This window comes from Salvelinus sp. IW2-2015, linkage group LG19, assembly GCF_002910315.2.
Source record: "Salvelinus sp. IW2-2015 linkage group LG19, ASM291031v2, whole genome shotgun sequence".
Taxonomy (NCBI): domain Eukaryota; kingdom Metazoa; phylum Chordata; class Actinopteri; order Salmoniformes; family Salmonidae; genus Salvelinus; species Salvelinus sp. IW2-2015.
This window is the reverse complement of record NC_036859.1, coordinates 2702483-2725182: the sequence shown is the minus strand read 5'-3', so window position 1 is coordinate 2725182 and position 22700 is coordinate 2702483. Positions and strand designations below refer to the sequence as shown.

Sequence of the window (22700 nt, the reverse complement as noted above, 5' to 3'; positions counted from 1 at the left end):
TAACAATATAGCCAGCCTTGTTTGGCGGCATTTTCGTTGGAATGATTCCTACTTTCACGCGGAGCATCTCATGTACCTCATGAAACCTGGGTAGTGCTTGACTGAGAGAATTGCCTCATAGAGTCGTGTAAATAGCTACGTCATCAAGAGTGGCCGTGAGATGTTGGTAGTTGGACTTTGAGACCTTTTAGAAAATGAACTCATCTATCCAAGTAGATGGTCAAATAATACATCTCGATGAATGGAGCTGACGTTTTGATTTAAACCCTTGAGTATTTGAGTTGACATTGAGCTTGCATGATTCTAACGTGTGTCAATCATATTACATGAGCTATTTGATGATCTGGTCAGTGCTGATTTTACTTTTCTAAACGAAAATAGGCTATGCAAAAATATATATGATATTATATGTACAATAATAATAGTTATAACAACTTTTATATAGAAAACTTGGGTTATACTATGAGTGAGGGTGCTGTGTTATGACAACATACTTATCTCGGAACTGGTACTGGATACTTGTACTGTATGCAATGAAGGCAGTAGAGCACATACGACAAGCCGACAATGAGTGCATTGCCAGAATAGACACCTCCTCCACTGCGCCAAATGTACATGGTGAGCTAACGAGCATTGATGCCATGTCTGTTTAGCTGAGAGATAGATAGTCTCTCACTACACGCTATGTATATCAAGACTCGATGTAGAACACTGACTTCTCATTCAATCACTCATCCTCCACAATAAAAACGGTCACATCTTTCCTTCCAGAATTGCATTGGTGCCTCTCAGTTAGGGGTTGACACGGACTAAGACGCTTCTATGTCAAAGTATAATAATTTCCCCTATACCTGCAAAGTATGCTCCGCTATTGGTGGCTACGTCCACTCTGTAGATTGATCCCTTGGGATTCGAATCTTATGGAGCAGAATTGAATCCGGCCTAAACAATGTTCATGCGACTAACCTCCACTGTTATGTTAAATAGTGCTAAGAGGTTTTGGGGATGAGGCCTGGAGGAGGGCAGACTGAGGTCAGAAGGGTGACAGGGGATTCGAGAATGGCGTTGTGGAGGGAAACTCCTCTGTCAACTTATTATAGTGGAGTCACCTTTATGATGTAGACCTCCTGTAAACACGGGCGTAGACTTCAACGCAGCTTGGGCGGTGGGTTTTATGTGGACAAGTTGCAAGTAGTATGTGTGTTTGCCAGTACTCTCGGAGAAGTTGAACATGGGACCGGAACAATGTGGCCATCACATCGATTAAGGTCCAAGGTGAATGTGTCGAGTGCGACCCTAGTTCAACCAGTACATCACAGTATTGTATATGATCACATTAGGAGGGTATACAACGCGTTGAAGTGTTGTATGAACATCCGAAACAAACATACGTACAGAAGTTCCCTAGTTAAACACTCTCATCCACACTCCATATCCTACCCCTCAGGGACAATGGTGGTTGCGCAATTAAGATATTCTTTATCCCTTTACACTTGTGTGTGTGTATAAGGTAGTAGTTGTGGAATTGTTAGGTTAGATTACTTGTTGGTTATTACTGCATTGTCGGAACTAGAAGCACAAGCATTTCGCTACACTCGCATTAACATCTGCTAACCATGTGTATGTGACTAATAAAATTTGATTTGATTTGATTTGTTTACCTGCTGTATTGTATCAGGGTGAAAGTATTTTCGTGGTAGCAGGGTGGCGATAACCACTTGTCCATGGGAGCAAGTAGAATAAGCTTTTTCAATCACTCCCTTGAGTGCTATGGCCACCCTTTCTTGCTTATGCTCTCAGGTCATTTGTGCCTGTGTGTATTATTATGTGGCTGAGTGACCCTAGGTTGTCCCCAGACAGAAGGTCCAGGGCGTGCTGGGTGTTTGGACACCAGAGTTTAGTGACAGTGTGTTRGGGAAAAAGTTAATTTTCTTTTATATATTTCCCYTTTGAGTACAAAAGGAGTACAATCTGTGCCCTGTGTATGTCTTCAGTGGGTGTGGGGGCATTGTCAGGAGGGCTATCYGGGTGGCTGACAGGGGGAGTGCTCAGAGGGGGTGGGATCCCCTGGGCTTGGGGTTCTTTCTTTGTCTGTCCTGCTGTGATGTCGAGGCTATAGTCAGGGTCTGMGGTTGGACTGTTCTGCTGTGGTGTCGAGACTTTGATCAGGATCTGAGGTGTGGGCTGTTTTGCTGGCATCTCTGTGGGGGTGGCCAGCMCTCTAATGGGTTGTTATCTGGCCTTCATCTCTCATTGTCACAAACTGAGCAGGTGCTGAAATACTTGGCTCCTACCCTCCTGCACGGTCCTCCATAGAGACAGAGAGGTGAAGAGGTGACTGGAAAATAGGCAAGGTGACAAAGAAAACTAGAAAATAACACATAGGGGAATAGGAAGGGCCTCAGAAAACATGACCCCATTGGCCCCACGTGGGTATTCAGTGGGAAAGGTGGGCACAGGCTAGCCKACATCAAGCCCACACCAGCCCAAGATGGGTTAGGCCACAACAATGCCACATCAGCCCAACATGGGCTAGCCTACACGTTTCCTAACACAGGCTAGGCCACCCCTGCCCAACACAGGCTAGCGCCCGCCATAGCAAAACAGGCCAGCCCATACCAAGCCCAACAGGGACAAGCCCACACCAAGCCCAACAGAGACTGGCCCACAGCAAGCCCTATACAGGCTAGCTCACACCAAGCCCAGCTAGAAGTGGGGGCTCATTAGAATATTTGGGTTTGCATACAGGTCGTTTTGTGCAACCGTTACTTAGAGTGTCATTCCAGTTTAAGTGTTGTGTTGTGTGATGTCACATTTAAAAAAATATATATATTGTACACTACCAATGATGAAGTCTTTAAAAAATCCTTAAATAAGTGCATTTGACATATGAGAAATTCAACAGTTTTTTTTTTGAAGGCTCAGCCCTGAACTATGTGCTCTCTGTCACCTCTGGCCCCATCTCAAATGGCCCAACAAAATACTTTTAGGGGCTAGTCAGCCCTGGCCCTGCAGAGGGGCCAAAATGTCTTTCTGTTACAGTATCCAGCGGACTGACTATTGGAATATGTAATACTACTGCAGCCATGTTTGGTATCTATCTAAAACTTGTCCTACAAAGAGAACATTGATGCCATCTACTGTATATGGATGCATGATCTCTGTGACACTGTATTCAAGGATATCTTTTGTCCTCTCAGAAATTCTCTATTGTACCCAGCCCACCCCCTCAGGTCATCACACATACATGTGACTTTCATCACATTAACTGGATAGTCTTATTACGGGTCACATGTGATGTATACAGTGTACAGTGCCTTTGGGAAGTATTCACACCATTTTACTTTATCCACATTTTGTTACGTTACAGTTTTATTCTAAAATGGATTWAAAAAAWAATAATCCTCAGCAATCTACACACAATATCCCATAATGACAAAGTGAAAACAGGTTTTTAGAAATTTTTGCAAATGTATTAAAGAACAAAAACAGAAATACCTTACTTACATACAGTACCAGTCAAAAGTTTTGGACACACCGACAGGGTCACCAGAAAAGCACCATCACACCTCCTCCTCCATGCTTCACGGTGGGAACCACACATGTGGAGATCATCCCTTTACCTACTTTGCGTCTCACCAATAATTCAACCAAAAATCGCAAATTTGGACTCATCAGATCAAAGGACAGATTTCCACCGGTCTAATGTCCATTGCTTGTGTTTCTTGGCCCAAGCAAGTCTCTTCTTATTGTTAGTGTCCTTTAGTATTGGTTTCTTTGCAGCAATTCGATCATGAAGGCCTGATTCACGCAGGTTCCTCTGAACAGTTGATGTTGAGATGTGTCTGTTACTTGAACTCTGTGAAGCATTTATTTGGGCTGCAATTTCTGAGGCTTGTACAAYAACTCTAAATGAACTTATCCTCTGCAGCAGAGATAACTCTGGGTCTTCCTTTCCTGTGGCAGTCCTCATGAGAGGCAGTTTCATCATAGCGCTTGATGGTTTTTGCGACTGCACTTGAGGAAACTTTCAAAGTTCTTAAACTTTTCTAGAATGACTGACCATGTTTTACAGTAATGATGGATTGTCGTTTCCCTTTGCTTATGTGAGCTGTTCTTGCCATCATATGAACTTGGTCTTTTACCAAATAGGGCAATCTTCTGTATACCACCTCTACCTTGTCACAACACAACTGACTGGCTCAAACGCATTAAGGAAAGAAATTCCACAAATTAACTTCTAACAATTTTAACAAGACACACCTGTTAATTGAAATGCGTTCCAGGTGACTACCTGGAATGGTTACTACATGATTCCATATGTGTTATTTCATAGTTGTGATGTCTTCAATATTATTCAACAATGTAGAAAATAGTAGAAATAAAGAAAAACCCTTGAATGAGTAGGTGGGTCCAAACACTTGACTGGTACTGTAAGTATTCAGACCCTTTCCTATGAGACTCAAAATGGAGCTCAGGTGCATCCTGTTTCCATTGATAAGGATGATCAATGAAAACAGGATGCCCATGAGCTCAATTTCAAAATGTTTCTACAACTTGATTTGAGTCCACCTGTGGTAAATTCAATTGATTAGACAAGATTTGGAGAGGCACACACCTGTCTATATAAGGTTCCACAGTTGACAGTGCATGTCAGAGCAAAAACCAAGCCATGAGGTTGAAGGAATTGTCCATYGAGGATAGTGTCGAGGCACAGATCTGGGGAAGGGTACCAAAAAATTCTGCAGCATTGAAGGTCCTCAAGAACACAGTGGTCTCCATCATTCTTAAATGGAAGAAGTTTGGAACCACCAAGACTCTTTCTAGAGCTGGCCGCCCGGCCAACCTGAGCAATCAGGGGGGGAAAGGCCTTGGTCTGGGAGGTGACCAAATGCATTCATGGTAGAGTGGCCAGATGGAAGCCACTCCTCAGTAAAAGGCACATGACAGCCCGCTTGGAGTTTGCCAAAAGGCACTAAAAGGACTCTAAAAGGAAACAAAATTCTCTGGTCTGATAAAACCAAGATTGAACTCCGGCCTGAATGCCAAGCATCACYTCTGGAGGAAACCTGGCACCATCCCTATGGTGAAGCATGGGGGTGGCAGCATTATGCTGTGGGGATGTTTTTAAGTCAAGGAGTCTGAATACTTTCCGAATGCACTATATATGATAAATATTACCCAACTACACTCTTGTAAAAATATATGTAGGATAGTAACAACTTGGTTGTATTTCTGAAACAATGTATCATGTTCCTWATATAACTTTAAGGCTTGAAAACTATGCAATTTATGCATTGAACTAAATTGTAATGAATAAATTATAGAAATAAATACATTCATATTAAATAGAYAAAGAGCATCGGSCCAATGTGGGCAGCCTACACGGGGCCAATATTTTAGTCCGCATTGGGCCAATGTGGGTATGTTTGCTGGGAAAAGCTTTGTTCATGCAAAGTGAGGGCTGTCTTCACCTAATATGGGCTGCCATACTGGGCCACACTCAATGCCTTGGGGGCCAGCGTGGAGTCGATGAACAAAGGCGCATTGGCCCAATATTGGCAGCCTACATGGGCCAACATTTTAGCCTGCCTCGGGCCAACATCGTGCCAATGTGGACATGTTTGCTGGGAATACACAGGATAATGYGATATAAAGCTATTCAACCATTAGAACCCAGCCCAAGTGTGATCCCTGTGCTACCTGAGACTCAGACAGACTCAGAGACAGAGACACTGCAGCCTTTGTTGTCTGTGTCTGTGTGCATGTATCAGACACCACCAGTGGTTCAAAGAAGAGAATAGAGAAACCCTACTGCCACTCTAATTCCAGGAGATATGATTGTCCGAGATTTTGAGTTCGGTTAACATCCGGACTCCAGCCACCTAACCAACAAAGGCTGTCTGCAGTCTGCATAGGGGGTGTTCCTTACAGTAGATATACACAGCATCCTGCATGTCTGTGGAAAGCCCTGTCTGCTCTCTGTAAATTTGATATACAGTAAAAGCTTATGTTCAAGACAACTGTCTAATCTAACAGTCTCTGAAACCATACTATTCTGTATCGACTAACTTCTATGGCTCTAATTTCACTCATGTCTTTATCCTCTGGCAAATGCCTACCACCAATACATTCAGTCTGTGTGTCCTCAAACTTAAAGCTTCACCTTTAAATAACGCCCACACATTTCTAACAGTATAGGCTAAAATGGGGAATATTCAAGACACAATATCACTAATATTGTTTAATCTAACTTCACTGTATTCRYTGCTGCCTCAACGTKAACAAAACAAAGGAGATGATCGTGGACTTCAGGAAACAGCAGAGGAAGCACCCCACTATCCACATGGAAGGGACGGCAGTGGAGAAGGTGAAAAGTTTTAAGTTCCTGGGCGTACACATCACAGACAAATTGAAATGGTCCACCCACACAGARAGTGTGGTGAAGAAGGCGCAACAGGAGGCTGAAGAAATTTGATTTGTCACCCAAAACCCTGACAAACCTTTACAGATGCACAATCGAGAGCATCCTGTCAGGCTGACTCACAGCCTGGTACGGCAACTTCACCGCCCTCAACTGCAAGGCTCTCCAGAAGGTGGTGCGGTCTGCACAACGCATCACCGGGGGCAAYCTACCTGCCCTCCATGACATCTACAGCACCCAATGTCACAGGAAGGCCAAAAAGATCATCAAGGGCAACAACCACCCGAGCCACTGCCTGTTCACACCGCTATCATCCAGAAGGTGAGGTCAGTACAGGTCCCAGTAAAGCTGGGACCGAGAGATTGAAAAACAGCTTCTATTTCAAGGCCACCAAACTGTTAAACAGGAATCACTAACTCAGAGAGGCTGCTSRCTACATTAAGACCCAATCATTGGACACTTTAATAAATGGATCACTAGTCACTTTAAACAATGCCAATGTAAATAATTCCACTTTAATAATGTTTACATATCTTACATTACTCATATCACATGTACAGTTGAAGTCGGAAGCTTACCTTAGCCAAATACATTTAAACTCKGTTTTTCACAATTCCTGACATTTAATCCTAGTAAAAAATTCCCTGTCTTAGGTCAGTTAGGATCACCACTTTATATTAAGAATGTGAAATGTCAGAATAATAGTAAAGAAAATGATTTATTTCAGCTTTTATTTTTTTCATCACATTCACAGTGGGTCAGAAGTTGACATACACTCAATTAGTATTTGGTAGCATTACCTATAAATTGTTTAACTTGGGTCAAACATTTCGGGTAGCCTTCCACAAGCTTCCCACAATACGTTGGGTGAATTTTGGATTGCTCTTGACAGAGGTGGTGTAACCGAGTCAGGTTTGTAAGCCTCCTTGCTCGCACACGCTTTTTCAGTTCTGCTCACAAATTTTCTATAGGATTGAGGTCCGGGCTTTGTGATGGCCATTCCAATAGCTTGACTTTGTTGTCCTTAAGCCATTTTGCCACAACTTTGGAAGTATGCTTGGGGTCATTGTCCATTTGGAAGACCCATTTTCAACCAAGTTTCAACTTCCTGACTGATGTCTTGAGATGTTGCTTCAATATATCCACATAATTTGCGAAGTTTGTGAAGTGTACCAGTCCCTCCTGCAGCAAAGCACCCTCACAACATGATGCTGCCACCCCGTAATTCACGGTTGGGATGGTGTTCTTCGGCTGGCTTAGTCTACCCCTTTTTCCTCCAAACATAACGATGGTCATTATGGCCAAAGAGTTCTATTTTTGTTTCAGGAGACCAGAGGACCAGAGGACATTTCTCCCTATATGCAGTGGCAAACCGTAGTCTGGCTTTTTTTATGGCAGTTTTGGAGCAGTGGCTTCTTCCTTGCTGAGTGGCCTTTCAGGTTATGTCGATATAGGACTCGTTTTACTGTGGATATAGATATTTTTGTACCCGTTTCCTCCAGCATCTTCACAAGGTCCTTTGCTGTTGTTCTGGGATTGATTTGCACATTTCGCACCAAATACGGTCATCTCTAGGAGACAGAATGCGTGGCCCCATGGTGTTTATACTTGCGTACTATTGTTTGTACAGATGAACGTGGTACCATCAGGCGTTTGGAAATTGCTCCCAAGGATGAACCAGACTTGTGGTCTACAATTTTTTCTGAGGTCTTGGCTGATTTCTTTTGATTTTCCCATGATGTCAAGCAAAGATGCACTGTGTTTGAAGGTAGGCCTTGAAATACATCCACAGGTACACCTCCAATTGACTCAAATGATGTCATTAGCCTATCAGAAGCTTGTTTAAAGGCACAGTCAACTTAGTTTATGTAAACTTCTGACCCACTGGAATTGTGATACAGTGAATTATAAGTGAAATAATCTGTCTGTTAACAATTGTTGGAAAAATTCCTTGTGTCATGCACAAAGTAGATGTCCTAACCGACTTGCCAAAACTATAGTTTGTTAACAAGAAATGTATTGAGTGGTTGAAAAACAAGTTTTAATGACTCCAACCTAAGTGTATGTAAACTTCCGACTTCAACTGTATATACTGTATTTTATACCATCTATTGCACCTTGCCTATACCGCTTGGCCATCGCTCATCCATTAACTTATATGTACATATTCTCATTCACCCCTTTAAATTTGTGGGTATTAGTTAGTTGTTGGGGAATTTTTAGATTACTTGTTAGATATTACTGCACTGTCGGAACTAGAATAACAKGCATTTCTGCTAACCATGTGTATGTGACCAATAAAATTGGATTGGATTTGATCCATTCTGACCACCACTGTAGTCTTGGTCCTTCCCTAGACCTCCATCTAGCTATAGGAAGATGTGGTGATATACCTTCCCTAGTCCTCCGTCCTCCCTCCAACTATAGGGAGGTGTGGTGATATTGCTCTCTGTCTGATGTCACAACACCTCCAATGACAACGGATGAACTATAAAAGGTGTCTCATTAAAGCTCATAAAAAATATTGCCTATTTTAACATGGAAAACATGGTTTGACTCATCTGACTCTGGTATCACTCYCTGCACTTGATCTGAATAAACCTCCACCTTATTCAACCCTTGTGTTGTAATGTCAGTCTGGGTTATTAGACAGTGTTGTTGGATCGAGGTGTAGGGTAGGCGCAAATCTCACAAGTACTTGATTCCAAAATCAGATTCCCTGTTTACTGTTATGAATGCATAAGGGGAGGGGTTGTGATGGTGGTGGTGGAGACAGAGGGTTGTTGATGTACTGTATAAGTGTAACTGTTATGAACTGTGGAAAGAATTTCCTCTTGAATGACAAATAAGGACAGTAAAAGGTAAGTTAACAACATTCATTCATTTACTGGGATCTAAAAGGTATGGTGTAGATGTGTATCAAACCTTTTCTATTATCCATGTTTATCTAACATGTGTGGTGTATCTACCAAAGGCAAAGGTGCATCTTCGCCAGTTATCCATGTGTATGGTGTACCCTATGGGTCTACCCACCTTATCAGAGCAAGTGTTGTCATCGGGCCCTCCCCCGATGACAAAGAGCTTCCCAGCACAGCTGGACACGGCCGGAGAACTGACCGCCTCCTTCATGGGAGCCACCTCTGTCCAGCGGTTAGAGAAGGAGTCATAGCACTCCACACTGCTCAGACGACTCTGACCGTCATACCCTCCCACTGCATAGACCTGTACAGAGAACACACATATAATCACAGTGGTTAGAACAATKTTGATTAGCGTTTGCATTGGGCTACACACCTCTGCTAAGAATTCCCCTGCCAAGAGTGCTCAACCTGTGCGCACACAAAATCCTGCCTAAACACTGCATATACAGTACCAGTCAAAAGTTTGGACAAACCTACTCATTCAAGGGTTTTTCTTTATTTGACTATTTTCTACATTGTAGAATAATAGTGAAGACATCAGAACTATGAATAAACACATATGGAATCATGCAGTAACCAAAAAAGTGTTAAACAAATCAAAATATATTTGAGATTTGAGATTCTTCAAATAGCTACCCTTTGCCTTGATTACAGCTTTGCACACTCTTGGCATTCTCTCAACCAGCTTCATGAGGTAGTCACCTGGAATGCATTTCAATTAACAGGTGTGCCTTGTTATAGGTTGATTGACCTTAATTGAAATGCATTCCAGGTGACTACCTCATGAAGCTGGTTGAGAGAATGACAAGAGTGTGCAACAAGGCAAAGGGTGGTTACTTTGAAGAACCTCAAATATATCATATATTTTCATTTGTTTAACACTTTTTTGGTTACTGGTACTGTATGACACTTACGAACGAACGCACCCATGCATGCATGCATGCACAGTGCCATTGTCTGTGGCATAGAGACAGGTTTGTTTACAAGAAGCCACTGTTCCATGTGTGTATACCAGTTCCTGCCTCATGAGGTAGAACCGGTCAATCCGGTAAACGGTATAAGATGACCTGATTCGTGCTTTAAAAATATATATATATTTCACCTTTATTTAACCAGGTAGGCCAGTTGAGAACAAGTTCTCAACAAGTTACAACTGCGACCTGGCCAAGATAAAGCAAAGCAGTGCGACGTCAACAACAACATAGAGTTACACATGGATTAAACAAACGTACAGTCCAATAACACAATATATACAATGTGTGCAAATTAAGTAAGATAAGGGAGGTAAGGCAATAAATAGGCCATAGTGGCAAAATAATTACAATTTAGCAATTATACACTGGAGTGATAGATGTGCAGAAGATGAATTTGAAATTAGAGATACTGGGGTGCAAAGGGGAAGAAAAAAAAAATAACAGTATGGGGATGAGGTAGTTGGGTGGGCTATTTACAGATCGGCTATGTACAGGTGCAATGATCTGTAAGCTGCTCTGACAACTGATGCTTAAAGTTAGTGAAGGATATGAGTCTCCAGCTTCAGTGATTTTTGCATTTCGTTCCAGTCATTGGCAGCAGAGAACTGGAAGGAAAGGCGTCCAGAGGAGGAAATGGCTTTGGGGGTGACCAGTGAAATATTCCTGCTGGAGCGCGTGCTACGGGTGGGTGCTGCTATGGTGACCAGTGAGCTGAGATAAGGCGGGGCTTTACCTAGCAAATACTTATAGATGACCTGGAGCCAGTGGGTTTGGCGACGAATATTAAGCGAGAGCCAGCCAACGAGAGCATACAGGTCGTAGTGGTGGGTAGTATATGGGYTTTTGGTGACAAATCGGATGGCACAGTGATAGACTGCATCCAATTTGCTGAGTAGAGTGTTGGAGGCTATTTTGTATATGACATTGCCGAAGTCAAGGACCGGTAGGATAGTCAGTTTTACGAGGGTATGTTTGGCAGCATGAGTGAAGGATGCTTTGTTGCAAAACAGAAAGCTGATTCTAGATTTAATTTTGGATTGGAGATGCTTAATTCCAGAGTCTGGAAGGAGAGTTTACAGTCTAACCAGACACCTAGGTACTTGTAGTTGTCCACATATTCTAAGTCAGAACCGTCCAGAGTAGTGATGCTAGAACCTTGTGGCACCCCCATAGTAACTGCCAGAGGTCCGGACAACAGGCCCTCCGATTTGACACACTGAACTCCGTCTGAGAGTAGTTGGTGAACCAGGCGAGGCAGTCATTTGAGAAACCAACAATATATTACTTCATTACAACTGGCATCATAACCCTCCTATTTGTGTGTGTGTCACATAGCAGACAGTAACCACATCAGATAAACTAGCTCTTCAACTCAATCACACTACATCTCACACCGCGCACACACGCACATGCACATACACACACATCCAATTTCCAAATTCCGGTCTGGAGTGGACGGCTGATTTAAACTCATCTTTGTCACAGCAGTGTGAGTCCTGTTTCATGTTCAGAACCTTTGATTGTGAATTCATTGGGTTTCACATATCTTTCGCCCGAGTCATTCATGTAAAATCAGAGTTTTCCGTGAAATACCACGAGAACACGGTTTAGTCAACAATACATCAGAGGCTCACCATTTAGTCATTTTAACTGCCATTTCATCCAATAGCAAAAAATACACATTTCAAAACTGTTCTTTTTGAACTGCTGAATAGAAAAAATTGTCAATGGTAAATAACATTTTCCATACAGTATTTGATTATAACTTGACAGTCCCCTGGTGGTTGATGTTAATGGGTTCAAAGCATATCAATTCACTAAGGTAGAGGAAAAACTGAAGGATGTGTATGAATGCCAGAGAGACAGAGAGCAGACAGTCTGACTGGTTCAACTGATATACAAACACATCAACACGTCTCTTATGCAACCTGTTGCCTCTTGGCTGTTCCTGCCTCTCTTCTACATAGGCAGGTGAACAGGTAGAGAGGTAGAGGAGGGAGGGAGATCGCGAGGGAGGACGAGAGAGGGGGTGGAGGTAGAGATTAAGAGAGAAATAGGAAGAAAGGAAAGAGCGACAGAGACTTGCTATTGAGAAAGGCCGCCGTAGGCAGACCTGGCTATCAAGAGAAGACATGTGAACTATGTGAACACTGCCCACAAAATGAGGTGGAAACTGAGCTCTAATATGACCATATTAGAGACACATATTTCCCTCAGATTAGACAGATCCACAAAGAATTCGAACACAAACCCAATTTTGATAAACTCCCATATCTACTGGGTGAAATACCACAGTGTGACATCACAGCAGCAAGATTTGAGACCTGTTGCCACAAGAAAAAGGCAACCAGTGAAGAACAAACACCATTGTAAATACAATCCATTTTTATTTTCCCTTTTGAAATGTAACTATTTGCACATCGTTACAACACTGTATATAGACATAATATGACATTTGAAATGTCTTTATTCTTTTGGAACTTCTGTGAGTGTAATGTTTACTGTTCATTTGTATTGTTTATTTCACTTCCGTTTATTATCTAGTTCACTTGCTTTGTCAGTGTTAACAAATGTTTCCCATGCCAATAAATTAAAATTGAATTGAACTCGACACTTCTAGAGAAACAGAGAAGGTAAGCAAGAGACGAATAAAGGACAAAGAGATAGGGGAGGAGGCAGAGAGCGGGAAAGAGAAATGAGAGGGAAGCAGACCGAACACCTGGCTATTTGCATAGCAACTGAGGCAGTTTATAAATTCTGCCTACTTTCCAAACTGGATTTTTTWWWAATATATATATATAGGGAGAGAGAGAGCGAGAGAGAYAGAGAGAAATATTGCTACTGTAGGTATTTTTTATGTGTTCGTATGTGTGCGTGTTCAAACCATGCACCTTGCTACCCACAGGAGTCATAGCAGAGCCACGTGCTGCTAACAAAAGGACAGACCAACACCRCTGTTTCCCCTCCATCTCACACGATCTCCTTAAACAAATGCAACAGATATGACTGACAGAAGATATATAGTATGTACACAGAACAAAAAATATAAAACGCAACATGCAACAATTTCAAAGATTATACTGAGTTACAGTTCATATAAGGATACCAGTCAATTGGGAATACTGATATGCCTCTGTTGGTCAAAGATACCTTTAAAAAAAGGTATGGATGTGGATCAGAAAACCAGTCAGTATCTGGTATGACAATCATTAGCCTCACGCATCTCCTTCGCATACAGTTGATCAGGTTGTTGACTGTGGTCTGTGGAATGTTGACGATTCCAAAGCATCCCAAYCATGCTCAATAGGTGACATGTCTGGTGAGTATGCAGACCATGGAAGAACTGGGACATTTGCAGCTTCCAGGAATTAGTGTACAGAGGTAATGGCGGCCGATGAATGGCACYACAATGGGCKTCAGGATCTCATCACTGTTCCTCTGTGCATTCAAATTGCCACCGATAAAATGCKTTGTGTTTGTTGTCCGWAGCTTATGCCTGCCCATACCATAACCCCACCGCCACCATGGGGCACTCTGTTCATAACGCTGACATCAGCAAATCGCTCGCCCACACAACGCCATACACACTGTCTGCCATCTGCCCAGTACAGTTGAAACCGGAATTCATCAATGAAGAGCACACTTCTCCAGCGTGCCAGTGGCCATCAAAGGTCAGCATTTGCCCACTGAAGTTGGTTACTATGCCGAACTGCAGTCAGGTCAAGATCCTCCCGTTAAAACTTGAGTCATCTGTGGCATTGAGTGGTGTGACAAATCTTCACATTTAGAGTGGCCTTTTATTGTCCCAACACAAGGTGCACCTGTGTAATGAACATGCTGTTTAAACCGCTTCTTGACATGCCACAGTGACTCGGTCAATAAGAAAGTGGTCAGATGAAGCAGATGCTAAGCTAAAGGACTGTTTTGCTAGCACAGACTGGAATATGTTCCGGGATTCTTCCGATGGCATTGAGGAGTACACCACATGAGTCACTGGCTTCATCAATAAGTGCATCAATGACGTCGTCCCCACAGTGACCGTACGTACCCCAACCAGAAGCCATGGATTACAGACAACATCCGCACTGAGCTAATGGCTAGAGCTGCCGCTTTCAAGGAGCGGGACTCTAACCCAMAAGCTTATAAGAAATCCCGCTGTGCCCTCTGACGAACCATCAAACAGGCAAAGCTTCAATACAGGACTATGATTGAAACGTACTACATCGGTTCRGACGCTCGTTGGATGTGGCAGGGCTTGCAAACTATTACAGACTACAAAGGGAAGCATAGCCGCGAGCTGCCCAGTATCACCTAAATTACMTCTATGCTGGCTTCGAGGCAAGTAACACTGAAACATGCATGAGAGCATCAGCTGTTCCGAACGACTGTGTGATCACGCTCTCCGTAGRCGATGTGAGTAAGACCTTTAAACAGGGCCAGATGGATTACCAGGACGTGCACACCGAGCATGCGCTGACCAACTGGCAAGTGTCTTCACTGACATTTTAAACCTGTCCCTGACTGGATCTGTAATACCAACATGTTTCAAGCAGACCACCATAGTCCCTGTACCCAAGAACACTAAGGTAACCTGCCTAAATGACTACTGACCTGTAGCACTCATGTCTGTAGCCATGAAGTGCTTTGAAAGGTTGGTCATGGCTCACATCAACAACATTATCCCAGAAACGCTTGACCCACTCCAATTTCCAGGTGACTACCTCATGAAGCTGGTTGATAGAATGCCAAGAGTGTGCAAAGCTGTCATCAAGGCAAAGGGTGTCTATTTGAACATTTAAAATATGTTTTGATTTGTTTAACACTTTTTTGGTTACTACATGATTCCATATGTGTTACTTCATAGTATTGATGTCTTCACTATTATTCTACAATGCAGAAAATAATWAAAAATTAAGAAAKACCCTTGAATGAGTAGGTAATCAGAGTGGTACTGTAAAAATAACTGACATTTCGGATGATRGCTCAGCACTAACACACACACGGGTGTTTGCGGACGCACATACCGTGACGTCTCTGTTGACATGCTTTTAGTTGTCTGTTTCACTGGAATATGCAAATGACAACAGCATGTGGTTTGAAACCTGCTCCAGAGCACTCAGGACCTCAGACTGGGGCAAAGGTTCACCTTCCAACAGGACAATGACACTAAGCACACAGCCAAGACAAAGCAGGAGTGGCTTCGGGACAAGTCTCTGAATGTCCTTGAGTGGCCAAGCCAGAGCCCGGACTTGAACCCGATCAAACATCTTTGGAGAGATCTGAAAATAGCTATGCAGCGACGCTCCCCATCCAACCTGACAGAGCTCGAGAGGATCTGCAGAGAAGAATTGGAGAAACTCCCAAATACAGGTGTGCCAAGCTTGTAGCGTCATACCCAAGAAGACTCGAGGCTGTAATCGCTGCCAAAGGTGCTTCAACAAAGTACTGAGTAAAGGATCTGACCTGAATACTTACGTAAATGTCATATTTCAGTTTTTCATTTCTAAAAACCAGTTTTTTTCATTATGGGGTATTGTGTGTGTAGATTGATGAGGGGAAAAAAACMATTTAATACATTTTAGAATAACAAAATGTGGGAAAAAATCAAGGGGTCTGAATACTTTCCGAATGCACTGTATTTCAACAGACGTAATTGTAGCTTTGCTACCTAATGTTTACCTTCCCCTAAAACTATAAATTGTTGAGTCGTCAAGTCTATCCTCACTTCATAGCATTTATTAGTACATTTTAAAGACCATCATTAACCAAAACAAATGCTGACCACTTGTGTAACAATGTTTTCCTTAATATTATTCTTAATAGCATCCATGCTGTTATTACCTGGTATTATTAAAGCTGACAGTCTAATGACAAAATGGCAAAATGAAGACAGCCTTTTAACAACCTCAGTCAGTAACAGCATGACACGAGCGGTATGCTGTGATTTGCATCGATTGCTCAAAACATGCTTTCTCTGGCACTACAGGGCCTGATTGTGGKCAGCCTGCATTGGTCTTGTCTACACCCTACAGGCCTGCCTTACCACAACACAATGAAGTAACCAGCTTTCCCACAAGCACACACATGTGGACAAACACACACACACACACACACAAAACAACACAGCACAGCTAAACGGGCACACCAGAGCAATAAAATACAACTATAAAACACACATGCATCAGAATATGGTAAAAACAACAGGTTTCGTATGGTTTCTATTCAGTTTGGCATTTCTAGTTCCCAATAATAGGAGGATGGGGGTGAGAATAAGTCAGTATTCCAGTTACAGTCTGATCCAATTAGATCWTTGCTTGTGAAAGCCACTGGGTACAGAATAAAACAAATACTAATAAATAGGAAATACTACTACAGTACATTTGTTTCACTCCAATTCACCTCACAWTGTCAAGATGCAAGTAATGATCATGGTTTAAGATGGGGCGGAGACATGGGTCGAGTTTGAATTCCCGAATTCCCATTTGTCGTGTACGTAAGTCAGGAAAAATGAGTGAATTCTACTAGATCAAARGCCTTAATGAGTATGCAGTTTAAGTATGTAGTTCGCTAGTATGGGTCTTTTGGACACGGCCATGGTGAAATATAATTGGATGGGACCAAATATGGTAGTTAGGCTTAGGAATCAGTTACATGTAATCTGATTACAAGCAAACAAACTGTAATCAGTTAATTTACAAGCAAAACATACTGCAATCAGATTACAGATACTTTTGAAAAACTATATGATTACTTCTTGGATTACTTTTAAATTCAGAAAGGATGTTCACSATAAAAATATATTATGACACATTTCTATTTTCTCAATYACATTCCATTCAGCATTGAAAAAACGTGCAAGTCTAAATTTGTTCTGGGCCTTCCYAGTGGCGCAGTGGTCTTAGGCACTGCATCGCAGTGCTAGCTATSCCACTAGAGATCCTGGTTTGAATCCAGGCTCTGTCGCAGCCAGCCGCGACAGGGAGACCCATAGGGCAGTGCACAATTGGTTGAGCGTTGTCCGGGTTAGGGGAGGGTTTGGACGGCAGGGATGTCCTTGTCCCATCGGGCTCTAGTGACTCCTGTGGCGGGCTGGGCGAATGCACGCCGACACGGTCATCAGGTGTATGGTGTTTCCTCCAACACATTGGTGTGGCTGGCTTCCGGGTTAAGCGGGCATTGTGTCAAGAAGCAGAGCTCCCCGTATGGGAGTTGCAGCGATGAGACAAGACTGTAACTACCAATTGGATACCATGAAATTGGGGAGAAAAATGAAAAAAAATAAAATAAAAATGTTCCACATGAGCGAGTCTGACCACAAATCAGCGACCACTATGTTGACACACCAAATGTGTTTGATGGAAAGTAATCTTTTTTTTTTTTAAGTAATCAGAATACGTTACTGAGTTTGGGTAATCGAATAGTTACATTACTGATTACAATTTTGGACAGGTAACTAGTAACTGTAACGGAATACATTTTGAAAGAAAACCTACCCAATCCTGAGCTCAAAACATAACAGCTGAATTGGCAGAAAGATGATTTRGCAAAGCCAACAGTTCAACCATCTATAAAGGCTGAATGAATTTATGGTTTCATAACTATTTGACATAACCGCCCTCTATATGAGATAAAAAGGGAATTTCCATATCTGCATATTAGGCTGGCCCTCTGGCTACAGGGAGCTTGAGTTTAAGTGGCGGTTTGTAGATCCTGAGGCGACCGYGGGAAGCATGAGATGATAATCACATGATGTCATTATTAGCCAGAAGGCAGAGATGGAAAACTAGACTCTAACAGTTCAACAGTGTGGATTGATGATACAATTTCTAAAGAGAATAGGGGGAGGGGACACCAATGAAAAACACTGGAGGAATTCATGACGAACTTATTTTCTCTGCCTGCTGCTGACCAATGTCATATCACATCTAGGAAGTGGAYAACTAGTGTTTATCCACTCTTCCTCATTCTACTATAATACAATTGAAGTCGGAAGTTTACATACACTTAGATTGGAGTCATTAAAACTAYTTTTTCAACCACTGCACACATTTCTTGTGAACAAACTATAGTTTTGGCAAGTCGGTTAGGACATGTASTTTATGCTTGACACAAGTCATTTTTCCAACAATTGTTTACAGACAGATTATTTCAGTTATAATTCACTGTATCACAATTCCAGTGGGTCAGAAGTTCACGTACACTAAGTTGACTGTGCCTTTAAACAGCTTGGAAAATTCCAGAAGATTATGTCAATGCTTTAGAAGCTTCTGATAGGCTGATTGACATCATTTGAGTCAATTGGAGGTGTACCTGTGGATGTATTTCAAGGCCTACCTTCAAACTCAGTGCCTCTTTGCTTGACATCATGGGAAAATCTAAAGAAATCAGCCAAGAACTCAGAAAATAAATTGAAGACCTCCACAAGTCTGGTTCATCCATGGGAGCAATTTCCAAATCCCTGAAGGTACCATGTTCATCTCTACAAACAATAGTACGCAAGTATAAACACCATGGGATCACGCAGCCGTCATACCGCTCAGGAAGGAGACGCGTTCTGTCTCCTAGAGATGAACATACTTTGGTGCTAAAAGTGCAAATCAATCCCAGAACAACAGCAGAGGACATTGTGAAGATGCTGGGAAAAACAGGTACAAAAGTATCTGTATCCACAGTAAAACGAGRCCTATATCGACATAACCTGAAAGGSCGCTCCGCAAGGAAGAAGCCACTGCTTCAAAACCGCCATAAAAAAGCCAGACTACGGTTTGCCACTGCACATGGGGAGAAAGATRGTACTTTTTGGAGAAATGTCCTCTGGTCTGATGAAACAAGAATAGAACTGTTCGGCCATAATGACTATCATTATGTTTGTAGGAAAAAGGGGGAGTCTTGCCAGCCGAAGAACACCATCCCAATCGTGAAGCACGGGGGTGGCAGATTCATGTTGTGGGGGTGCTTTGCTGCAGGAGGGACTGGTGCCCTTCACAAAATAGAAGGCTTCATGAGGTAGGAAAATTATGTGGATATTTTGAAGTAACATCTCAAGACATCAGTCAGGAAGTTAAAGCTTGGTCGCAAATGGGTCTTCCAAATGGACAATGACCCCAAGCATACTTCCAAAGTTGTGGCAAAATGGCTTAAGGACAACACAGTCAAGATATTGGAGTGGCCATCACAAAGCCCTGACCTCAATCTCATAGAAAATTTGTGGGCAGAACTGAAAAAGCGTGTGCGAGCACCTACAAACCTGACTCAGTTACACCAGCTCTGTCAGGAGGAATGGGCCAAAATTCAAATCATAAATAAGGGCAGTGATTGGTAACAATAACAAATCAGACTAGCGTGTACGCTGGGAGTCGGGAAACCAGTTCAGGGAGTGTATTTAACAAATACATTTACATATAACAAAACAAGAAACATGGGTAGCGTACACACATGAACACTGGAACAGAAACAATAATGCCTAGGGAAAGAACCAAAGGGAGTGTCATATGTAGGGAAGGTAATCAGGCAGGCGATGGAGTCCAGGTGAGTCTGATCAGGCGCTGGTGCGCGTAACGATGGTGACAGGTGTGCGTAATAATGAGCAGCCTGGTGACCTCGAGTGCCGGAGAGGGAGTATACGTGACACAGACATTGAATATCTCTTTAATCATGGTCTAATGAATAAGTATGCTGTGTATTATGTATTAAACCACCCAGACACCTCAAAGATACAGTCGTCCTTCTGAACTGAGCTGCAGGAGAGGAATGAAACTGCTCAGGAACGTTACCATGAGYCCAATTGTGATTTTAAACCAGCTACGGAGTTCAACGGCTGTGATGGGAGAGAACTAAGGATGGATCAACAACATTGTGACTTCACAATAATGACTTAAATGACAGAGTGAAAACACAAAATATTCCAAAACATGCATATTGTATGCAACAAGGCACTAAAGCAATACTGCAACAAACAGGGCAAAGGGATACACAGGCAAAAACCTAGAGCAAAACATGCTTCAGTCTGCTTTACACCAGACACAGAGAGGAATTAACCTTTCAGCAGGACAATAACTTACAACACAAGGCCAAATCTACACTGGAGTTGCTCACCAAAAAGATAGTGAATGTTCCTAAGTGGCCAAGTTACAGTTTTTACTTAAATCTGCTTGAAATAGACTTGATAATGGCTGTCTAGCCATTATCAACAACCATCTTGACAGAGCTTGAAGAGTTTTGAAAAGAATAATAAGCTAATATTGCACAATCAAGGTGTGTAAAGCTCTTAGAGACTTACCCAAGAAGACCCACAGCTGTAATTGATGCCAAAATGTGTTTATGTATGGACTCAGGGAGCTGAATACTTATGCAACAACTATATTTTAGTTATAAACATTTTAGTCATCTTATAAAAAGAAAAACGTATATTTTTTTGGTCCATTTTGACGTTCGAGTATTTTGTGTAGATTGTTGACAAAAAAAAATGACAATTCAATCCATTTAAATCCCACCTTGTAACAATAAATTGTGACAAAATCCAAGGGGTCTGAATACTTTTGCAAGGCACTGTATATATAATTAGATAAACACGAAGATTATGAAATAACGGGTGTCTGGACAGTGATCTGCTTACCTTCCCCAGTAGGACCACCATCTTGTGTCTCCAGCGTCCTTTGTTGAGTGAAGCAACTCTGATCCATAGGTTGAGCTGAGAGTTGTACATCCACACGTCTCTGCCGTTGATACGGCCCCCTGGAACAACACACACAACGCCGTTAGCCTTGKCACTGAGTAACTCAGGATGATGTRAGCCCACCGAYCTCAAGCCTAGYCATTAACTCKGAGAGCTWYCCAGAGTGTCAGGCAAAGTTACTCAACACGTGAGTGTCGTTCACCGAACCGTCGCTGCCACACCAGTGTTTTTTAGCTAACTTGTCATAGTATTCATTGGTTGTTTTCACTCATCTCGAATGTAATTGTATTGACACACAGCAATAGCCAAAAAAACAACGCCTGTATCAACCCCAAGATAAGCCCTTGGTTCCAATTCAAACCAATGTCATCTAATAAAGACARTTCTTCATAAATAGAATAYGTTGATCTTGAGCAACATCCAAACTGTGAATGGGTTATGTATTTGGGTTGAAATGTCAAGGCCARATTTAGTAAGGCACAGCTGACACTGAGTACGGTTACATGCCCACAATAATCAGATTGTGTTTACATGAACACAGGCTACCTGACGGCACTCTGATAAATGCAGGAAAAAATTGCCAATCAATATGTATCCTCGACCACAGCGAGTATGTTATTTTTGGGAAGCGCATTTGATTCGGAGTTCCGACATATAACGTTTGTATATGAAAACTACTTCTAAGATGCAAACATTTAGGAGGCTCACTCAGCTGGTGCTAACACGTGCAGATCAAATATACCGCTGGAAAGCCATTTAAGGTGTTATCATGTCCTAATAATTCAAAAGATTGCTCAGAAAACCAGGTGTTTTATGAATCGTCTGCCTACTGCCAGTTTAATATAACAATTATTACTGTGCAATGTGTGCATGTAAACATACTCATTGTCTTATCTGAGTGAAAGGTTTGAGCTAGGCTTTATGGGCAATCCTGCTGATCAAAGTGTACTTCGACACGGAGCAAACGACACACACGTATGTCACGAACACACACGCACACAAGCACCATGGCTCTTTACAGGTGCTTACAAACACAACATGCATGACACAAACACGCGCAACCTGATTTTTTACAGGGCCTTCAAACACAGCGCATATGTATAGCACATGCATACCCCCGTCTAGCACAACACTTTAAATGAGAAACAGGATATCTTCATTTTTTATAAAGCAGCAGTCGGATTATTTCCCCTACTCCCGGTCTCTGGGCAAACATGAACTTTAAGGAACAGTTTTTTTCTATTCACCTCAGTGAGAAGGAACAACAACATGTGTAGCTATTAAGCCAACCAGGTTACAGACACATTGCCAACAAGCCCTACACAAACCCTCTCTCTCTCTCTCTTCTCTCTCTCTCCTCTCTCTCTCTCTCTCTCTCTCTCTCTTCTCTCTCTCTCTCTCTCTCTCTCTCTCCCTCTCTCTCTCTCTCTCTCTCTCTCTCTCTCTCTCTCTCTCTCTCTCTCTCTCTCCTCTCTCTCTCTCTCTCCTCTCTCTCTCTCTCTCTCTCTCTCTCTCTCTCTCTCTCTCTCTCTCTCTCTCTCTCTCTGCTCTCTCTCTCTCTCTCTCTCTCTTCTCTCTTCTCTCCTCTCTCTCTCTCTCTCCTCTCTCTCTCTCTCTCTCTCTCTCTCTCTTCTCTCTCTCTCTCTCTCTCGCTCTCATAAAGCCTGAGTCAATCAAAAGGCCCCACTGATCCTTGCGAAAAAACA

The 22700-nt window shown here is 42.4% G+C and overlaps 1 protein-coding gene across 1 annotated transcript in view; it reads right to left on the bottom strand.

Annotated features, from left to right (window-relative positions):
• The window catches only part of LOC111979685 (kelch-like protein 24), a 52278-nt gene that overhangs the window by 18035 nt on the left and 11543 nt on the right, over positions 1-22700 (bottom strand). Inside the window, exons 5-6 of the mRNA XM_024010317.2 lie at positions 20935-21053; positions 9458-9646 (exon numbers count right to left, since the gene is read on the bottom strand). Of these exons, the coding sequence (XP_023866085.1) occupies positions 9458-9646; positions 20935-21053 (308 nt within the window). The remainder of the gene's footprint in view (positions 1-9457; positions 9647-20934; positions 21054-22700) is intronic.